General features: G+C 46.1%; 1 protein-coding gene across 1 annotated transcript; it reads right to left on the reverse strand.

Annotated features, from left to right (window-relative positions):
- Nucleotides 1-755: 755 nt before the first annotated feature.
- pmchl (pro-melanin-concentrating hormone, like) lies at nt 756-1,148 on the reverse strand (the record flags this gene model as incomplete). Its single annotated transcript, XM_084324865.1, has 1 exon — nt 756-1,148. The coding sequence occupies one exon, from the start codon at nt 1,146-1,148 to the stop codon at nt 756-758; it is 393 nt and encodes a 130-aa protein (XP_084180991.1).
- Nucleotides 1,149-9,408: the final 8,260 nt, after the last annotated feature.

Below are 9,408 nucleotides of genomic sequence, written 5' to 3' on the forward strand. Positions count from 1 at the left end.
AATATTCCCAAAATGTTGCAACCCTAACTACATTTATCAACATAACAATGTGAGACTTTCTCCTTATAAAGATACTTTGAGAGAGTTATGGAGTTGCAGACTTCCTCAAATACCAAAGTGATAAAAAATGTATACATAGGCTGATGAGATGTCTTCTACTATTTAAATAACATATGATATATATATTTAATCAAATAAAAAAAATCTGAAAGTGCCGCTCTAGTCCCCACTAGACGGGGCGACAGTGGCTCAGGAGGTAGAGCAGTCGTCTGGTAATCCGGAGGTTCCCGGTTCGATTCCCACTCCTCCCGGGCAGCGTGTCGAAGTGTCCTTGAGCAAGACACTTAACCCCTAATTGCTCCCGATGAGCAGGTTGGCACCTTGCATGGTTGCCTCCGCCATCGGTGTGTGAATGTGTGAGTGAATGGGTCAAATGTGAGGAACAAATTGTAAAGCGCTTTGGATAAAAGCGCTATATGAATGCAGCCATTTACCATTTACTAAAGACAAGTCACTGTACATTCAGTAAAACAACACACACAAGAAGCAAATAAACACAAGACATAAAATACAATTCCACAACTTTTATTTGCAGATCTACTGTAAAATCATCTAGGTATAGATACAGACATCATCCTCGAACTATGTTACAGGTCAAGATGAGACAAAGGGTCGGGATGCAGTGATGTCATCTGGTCGGCACTCCGGCTGGACCTTTGGCGACCAGAGGCATGAAGTAGGGCAACCGGACGACTCTAGCCCTCCCAGCAGGGCCGGTACACTCTCCCCACCATGCACCTCATGGTGTCTCTCCTGACGATGCTGAAGTCCTGGCCCGCATCTCTGCGGTCGAGGGTGAGGCCTTTCTCTCCGGCTCTCTGCTTGTACAGGGACAGGCCGGCTCTCTCCAGGGCCCGCAGGTTGCCCCACAGGCTTGCGTCCGCGACCACGATCACCCTGGTGGCCCCGCTCTTGCCCCCAAAGATGGCAGGATCCATGCTCTCTGCGCCCTCTTCGGTCAGCAGCGAGCCGAGCATCTCCTGCTCCATGGAGCCGTCCTCGGTCTTGCTCATGGGTATCGCCACGGACAAGGCGTAGCACTCGAAGATCAGAGCCAGAGCGAAGGCGACGTGGCGAGAATGTCTCATGTTGACGGGCTTCTTAGAGGTGCGGTTGGTGCTGAGCTGGTGGCTGGATGTCGTCCTCAGGCTCTGGCTTCACTGCTCTGACTCCGAGATGCCCTTCTGGCTGTTTTATACCATTTTGACCGCCCTGGATTAGCCACGTTGGAAAGTTGTTTCATCACAGCCTCTCCCGCTGTGTTCAAGATTTGAGCCGAAAGCACTGAAAGGCCTTTGATGAGAACTCAAGTGTGTTGTTTTGGTAGAAAGTTAATTGAATCTGAAACCTAGTGGTTTTATTTCCTAAAATGAAAAGATGAAACAGTAAGACTTCTTTGAATGGGTGACAAAGGAAGACATTAATCCCAAAACCATGTCCTTTAAAACAAGAGGACGGATTATCCACCTGTGGACTGCTTTGTGGCTGAAATCTCTTCTGTGTTATATGTTATCATCTCTTGGCAGTGTTGCAACAATTTCCAATACGGGATTTGCGGTGGGATTACAGTTGAAGAAGTCAGCAAAGGTCCATGTCGACGTGTCCAGAGGAAATTCACAGTGTCGTTGATATGAAACCACACTGAAGTTAGGAAATGTGACTTACTTCAGAGAATATCCATTACATATGCTCCCTAGGCCCCCAAGTGAAGGCATATTTGCTCACTTTCTGGCACCTAGCAGTCTACAACCTTACCTAATTAGATATACCAGATGAGCGTTATAGGGGATCGGAAAACTGTGCTCACATAACTTTCAAATGCAATAACAATACAAGTGATATGTTCCCAGAATCCCTGGATAAGAGATGAACATTTCAACAACAAATGACATGTAAAACCTGTGGATCTGCTAACAAGTTAGTTTGTGTATAATTATATTGGTGATTTATCGAGATTAGTTCAGGTCAATAACTGTTTCTTAGTGGGAACTTTGTCTTTCAAATAAGAGACGTGTTTCTTGAAGGAGAGGATGCTCTGACTCTACTATAAATACCACATATCTTGGATTTCAACGGCTTCATGCATACTTGAATGCACACGTCTTGCTTCAATTCTCAACCTGGTGTTTGAGAGAGTTTGCTTTCTGTCCAATAATTGAGCTCAACTAGTAGCTTCATACATGATGTTAATGGAATGTTTGATTGACGGCTAAATATAGACATTGATTTTCCTTTCTCATTTATACATCGTTAGTGCTCCTTCTGTGAGACTATGCTGTGAAAACTACAACATGTCCCCAATTAAAACGAATCTACTTGAAAATGATATCTATGAATGAATGAATGAATGTGTCTGTGTGTCTGTGTGCCTGAGAATATGCTCTAATGACGTTTTATCCTTTAGACATGATAATAACACAGATAGGGATTTGGGGGTTTGAGTGCAATTAAAGACTCCAGCTTCCTCTAATGGATATTAAATGTCAGAAATAATTGGAAAGACGGGGATTTGACCTTCAGCAAAAGAATAAAGCCTCCGAGACAGTGATACAGATTTCAACTGTACTCGTTTCAGTAGGCCTTGGCCGTTTACATTTAAAATAGAAGTATAAACATTTTAGCATTATGTGGCCTATGAAATAAAAGACAGATGCCCTTTTACCTACAAATACCTTTTCACGTTTATAAGACTAATCGTATGTCTACAAAAAAGCTGTACTTAAGAATCCACTGAAAATGTATTTGTATTTTGATACTAACACTCATGAACGTGCTAAATCAATTAAATCCTAACAGCACTTTTTCAATTCCATGTCTTTTCTCTTTACAGTTGAACACGGGCCTCTCAGTCCAAAGCCACACAGTGTAGCACCAACGGTGAATGTGTGTGATTTCGGAAGAAGAAAAAAACATTACCGAGAATGGGTTCTAGTCTGGGACAGATTGCAAAGCTTATTTTAGTGTTGCTAATGCACTGCTGGTGAGTCCAGAGGGGGGGACGGGCCATGGACCATTTCTTATTGAAAAGCGTGTCAGTGTTCTGCATGAGCGTTGGCAGACCTGTGGTTGATAAAAAAACGTCTGGCATTTTTGTTGACAGTATTCTTTCCACCTTGTCTTGGTTTCTGCGTAAATGGCCCCATGTGGCTGGTCGTCTGGGGGACTGTTTGAGTCTTATCTTACATTCTTACATGCCATACGTTCATACGGGTGGGAGGTGAGATGGGCGTGGAGCCCTTCCTCCAGCTTGTATGGTCCATGGGACCATGCGAGGCGAGACCATATGGATTCTTTATGGGAAGAGAAAGGTAGGACGAACACAGGATATGGCTATAAATCGCCTTTTGTTCGCTGATGGAAAAAGCGGTTATGATCATCATCATCATCGCTGACCGAAGAGAGCGACCGGACTCGAGGCAAGAGGAGAGTCCTCGAGGCAACAGAATGCACCGTTTGAAAGTGGGAGAGAAAACAAAAGCTCGGATGTGGCCTAAAGAGATCACTGAAACAGGAAGGAACTTCCCCTCTGACTGACGTGCGTTCTCCCCCCAGGATCGCCATGGCATGGGATTGTAATCATGCATCATGTGAGAATAATTGCAATAGCCAGGGTACCTGCCAGTATCCACTACAATCAACTGTAGCCTCATAATGTAGCACAATTAAATAGGGATGTCCGATATTATCGGCCTACCTATATTATCGGCCGATATTGGCATTAAAATGTGATATCGGAAAATATCGGTATCGGTTAAAAATATATATATATATATATATTTTTTTTTTACATTTCTATAACCTTTATTTACCCAGGAAAGCAAGTAAGAACAAATTCTGATTTTATTTATTGTCAAAAGTATGCATAATGTTGTGTTAATTCCACAACAAGAGATATGTTAATTACCTGAAATTATTCAGTTTTTGGGGGGGGGGGGGGGGGGGGGGGGAACCCTGCATATATCGGTATCGGTTGATATCGGTTGAAATCGGTATCGGAAATTAAGAGTTGGACAATATCGGTATAGGTAAAAAAGGCAATATCGAGCATCCCTACTATTAAGGTATAATGGCAACAGCTCCAACAATCCATAGGCTGACCTCTGAAAAGATAAGATAAGATAAGATAAGATATTCCTTTGTTGATCCCCTTGGGGAAATTCCAGCGTCATAGCAGCATGGGGAGGGTACAGGTACGGCATGGTAATAGTAGAAGACCTAAATATAGGCAATACAATTATAGTAAAGATAAGAATAAGCAGTAAACAATATACTTAACTCTGAATATAAGAATATGAGCAAGTAAACAGTGTAATCAAAGGTGCAGATGAGGCCAAAGCGACTTAGTTATACTATAATAAATATGGGCAATAAACACTTCGAATCAGAATATATATACTATGAGCAGTAGTGTAGGGGTATACTACAGAACAGGAGTGTACTGCCTCCAAATTCTTCAAAAAGATTATAGTGTACCCTCTGCAAATTTATTTTTAACCTGTTAAGCTGCAGCCCTATTTTCAGAAAATCTGCCTAAAAGTACATGCCCAAGTAAATGGAGGATTGCTCCACTTCTACAAGGTCAATTAGCATGTCCATGGTATCGAGGAACATCTATGGACCTCAGGGAATGTATTCCCAGGATCAGAAATGTTGTGTCTGTTACTATGCTTGAGTAAATTGTGATGAAACACAATTGAGTTTTCTTGAGATCAAGTGTACAAAAAATCTAAGCAAATGAATAAAGGGGAGATGATTTACAGCGTTTTTTTGTAGATACAGTACTGAATTTTGCCATCCGGACACATTATAACGCATTTGAATATATAATATAGAATACCAGGCTTATAAATTACCTTATTATGGTCAAGTTATACATCTATGGATAGGGCCATAGATGTATCTCTTCTTTCCAATGGCAGTGTTAAATCTGGATTTAGTCATTCCAAGAATATACACTGAGTGCTTTTTTTTATATGGTTAGGGTTTTTACTCTTGGCTACATTTGAAAAATAAACACAACATTAATTAATACGGTCTGTATTGATCGATTTATGACGAGAACAATTGGGGGACCCTAGAGCTTAACAGGTTAATATTCTTGACTGCAGGGGAGACTTCATGTGAGGAGAGTATGCTTGCTTCCTGACACATTAATCAGAGTAGACAATAGGGCTCTATTCAACTGATAATTGGTGGCTGGCCTCAATGCATTCCTATGAATGCCTGATGAATAACTGAATGGAGCCCTATTCGAGCAGTATCCTTGAAATACTAGTACCCTTTCTGTCAGAAATAGTGCCGCACTACCTATAGTGCACCCCCCCCCCCACCCCCCATAATCACAGCGTACCCCCAGCAAAAAGCTAGACTATAAATATACCACTGACTATGAGCTAGTAAAGTAAACAGTATACATAAGGTACCCTAACTGGCATGATATACATCATAAGTTATAACTTGTATAGTCCATGCAAATATCATAAGCCTGGTACAAACATCACATCATTCATATCGGTATCATTCATTCCTTCTTCCCAGAAACTGCACGGGAATAGTCGGAACCCTTCTGAATCTTTTATTTTTCTCCAGTAGTGTAACTTAGTTGTGGATACCGTAGCTATAACAGAAGAGAGCGTATTTATCCCTCGTGGCTGCTGTCTCCCTGCTTGTCTCTGACTAGGTGTCTCCCTCTGACTAGGTGTCTCCCTGCTCCGTCTCTGACTAGGTGTCTCCCTCTGACTAGGTGTCTCCCTGCTCCGTCTCTGACTAGGTGTCTCCCTGCTCCGTCTCTGACTAGGTGTCTCCCTGCTTGTCTCTGACTAGGTGTCTCCCTGCTTGTCTCTGACTAGGTGTCTCCCTGCTCCGTCTCTGACTAGGTGTCTCCCTGCTTGTCTCTGACTAGGTGTCTCCCTGCTCCGTCTCTGACTAGGTGTCTCCCTGCTCCGTCTCTGACTAGGTGTCTCCCGGCTCCGTCTCTGACTAGGTGTCTCCCTCTGACTAGGTGTCTCCCTGCTCCGTCTCTGACTAGGTGTCTCCCTGCTTGTCTCTGACTAGGTGTCTCCCTGCTCTGTCTCTGACTAGGTGTCTCCCTCTGACTAGGTGTCTCCCTGCTCTGTCTCTGACTAGGTGTCTCCCTCTGACTAGGTGTCTCCCTGCTCCGTCTCTGACTAGGTGTCTCCCGGCTCCGTCTCTGACTAGGTGTCTCCCTCTGACTAGGTGTCTCCCTCTGACTAGGTGTCTCCCTGCTCCGTCTCTGACTAGGTGTCTCCCTGCTCCGTCTCTGACTAGGTGTCTCCCTGCTCCGTCTCTGACTAGGTGTCTCCCTGCTCCGTCTCTGACTAGGTGTCTCCCTGCTTGTCTCTGACTAGGTGTCTCCCTGCTTGTCTCTGACTAGGTGTCTCCCTGCTCCGTCTCTGACTAGGTGTCTCCCTGCTCCGTCTCTGACTAGGTGTCTCCCTCTGACTAGGTGTCTCCCTGCTCCGTCTCTGACTAGGTGTCTCCCTGCTCCGTCTCTGACTAGGTGTCTCCCTGCTCCGTCTCTGACTAGGTGTCTCCCTGCTTGTCTCTGACTAGGTGTCTCCCTGCTCCGTCTCTGACTAGGTGTCTCCCTGCTTGTCTCTGACTAGGTGTCTCCCGGCTCCGTCTCTGACTAGATGTCTCCCTGCTTGTCTCTGACTAGGTGTCTCCCTCTGACTAGGTGTCTCCCTGCTTGTCTCTGACTAGGTGTCTCCCTGCTTGTCTCTGACTAGGTGTCTCCCTCTGACTAGGTGTCTCCCTGCTTGTCTCTGACTAGGTGTCTCCCTCTGACTAGGTGTCTCCCTGCTTGTCTCTGACTAGGTGTCTCCCTGCTTGTCTCTGACTAGGTGTCTCCCTCTGACTAGGTGTCTCCCTGCTTGTCTCTGACTAGGTGTCTCCCTGCTTGTCTCTGACTAGGTGTCTCCCTGCTCCGTCTCTGACTAGGTGTCTCCCTGCTTGTCTCTGACTAGGTGTCTCCCGGCTCCGTCTCCGACTAGGTGTCTCCCTGCTCGTCTCCGACTAGGTGTTTTCCCGGTCGTGGTGGTTACTGGACCACAGCTGCGTGCCATATGTCCATCTCAGGGGCCAACTCTATAACATAACTGGGATGCTTGTATTTTTATGTTCCCATCCCGCACTCTGGACGGCCGAATCTATTAGATTCTACCATAAATACCTGAGATGCCCGGCAGCCTAAAGCAACACGAGACAGTGCATATTATTCTCGCACACACCTTTCCCCACACGTTTGATCATTTAATAATCCGGTTATTTTCCTTCCTTTCCTGGCACATGGAAGGGGGGGGGGAAGAAAAAAGGGAAGACAGGGAACCCTTTCCATGTTTGCCCTTGGGGGGCAGCGGCGGCGGTAGGCGGCCCGCTCAAGGTGTCTGCGTGTCACGGAGAACCGTCCGTTAACTGCGACACTGCCGCCTGCTCCCTCAGAAGATGAAGAGGGGCCTCCTCGGAGCGGAGAGGCTAAGATGTGCAGACCAGCTGACTGCGCCGATGGGTGCCAACCAAAACACGAGGCCTCGGCTCAGGGGGTTTGAAGGGGGGGGGGAAAAGACCCCAGCCGCGCGCCGAGGGGAGACAGTACCTCTCACATAGCGCTGGCCCCTTCTGCACACAGCAGAGCGCCGCTTTAAAACAACAGCGAGAGGCAAGCTTCACGGTACAGGATCAAGTGTTATTCCAGCTAGGCAAATACAGGCCACTGATCTAACAGTGATGAATGGCACATATTAACAGGCACAAATTGAATTATGTTGTTGAAATTCCAGTGTGGCGCATTCTGCCGGCCAGTTTTGAGGTCTGAGTGATTGAAATCTCTTGACTCTTTTTTCCGCTTACGGGCGGCTTGAGGATTTCTGCACCGAGACATGCACAAAGGTCTCCCCTTTCACAGGCAGCCCCCGTGGATATTCTGGCTGTACTGTGAACTACGTTCTCACACGAGCAACCGTAGAGGACACCGACACAAACAGCTGGGCAGCTCCCACGGCTATGATGACAGATCACCGTCTTCAGCTTCACTGGTCACTCGACGGGGCATCGTCACAATTCCATAATCAAATCATAATTCCTGAAATCAGCAGTGTTTTTAAACCACTTGTTTTGTCTGCATCCTGAAGATAGTTCCGATGACATGGAATGCACCTCTGCAAACTTTGGAGATCTTGCAAAAAAAATCAAAAGCTCACTCACAATGCCTTGAGGCTGAGCCATGTAATGGTGGAGGAACAGGCCTGGATGAAAAGTGAGGAGATGAAAGCCAATCATACATCTGAAGGCCACAGCCTCCTTGTGGGCTATTCAAGTCAAGTCATGTCAAAGAAGAAATCCCCACACTACCTATACTGTCCATCAGATCTATGGGAGAGGAGTGTGATAATGGAGGCGGAGTCAGTGTTCTCCACTCTAAATGCCTTCGGCCCAGCGCTTCATACATGGTTCATCGTCAGATCCGCGGAGATTCTGGTAGCCATGGAGATGGCCAAGGCAACACGTGTGTAGCCTAATCACGATGCACCACTTGCAACAGTGGAGCCCTGGGTGCTAGTTAGCAGAGGCTGAGGAGAAGCGGTGTGAAGAGAGAAGGTCTCAGAGAGAGTGACACGGTTTCTGATGAAGCAGCGGAAGAATTAATTATATGGACATGCTCGGGAGAATTTGACCCCCTTCCAAATCCCACTGGCCTCATGTGGGTGGGTGGGTGGGTGGGTGGGTGGGTGGGTGGAGGGGGCGCTGGGGGGTGTTGCTCCGAGCCTCAGCGGTGTAAGCATTAGAAATGCTGTGCTTTAAAAGAGCCTTGTGTATTTGTTCTGACGGCTGGGAATGTTTTATCTGAGAAAATAGTGATGAGTTTGTTCTCGAGTTGAAGCTCTGGGGTTTAAAGGGATAAGTAACCGTTTTTGAAGAAGCCTGTTGCCAACTGGGAGTCGTGTTTAGTCCACCCCCAGGGTCTTTGAGATAATCGGATGCAGTCTAAGGGAGTATTGGCATGGGGTATGTCTCTCTCTCTCTTCATTTTGTTGGGGTTATTTAAGGCTGGGTTGGGAAGGGACATGGCCTTGTCAGTCTCTTGACGTTCTGTAAGGAAAATTAGGAACAGTCGATTGTATGTACCTAACCCTCGCTGTATCGTGTTGTGTACCTAACCCTTGCTGTATTGTGTTGTTTTATCCAAAGCGCTTTACAATTTGTTACTCACATTTTACACATTCACTCACACATTCACTCACACATTCACACACCGACGGCGGAGGCAAGGTGCCAACCTGCTTATCGGGAGCAATTAGGGGTTAAGTGTCTTGCTCAAGGACACATCGA

This window comes from Notolepis coatsorum, assembly GCF_963971535.1.
Source record: "Notolepis coatsorum genome assembly, chromosome: 11".
NCBI classification, from domain to species: Eukaryota; Metazoa; Chordata; class Actinopteri; order Aulopiformes; family Paralepididae; genus Notolepis; species Notolepis coatsorum.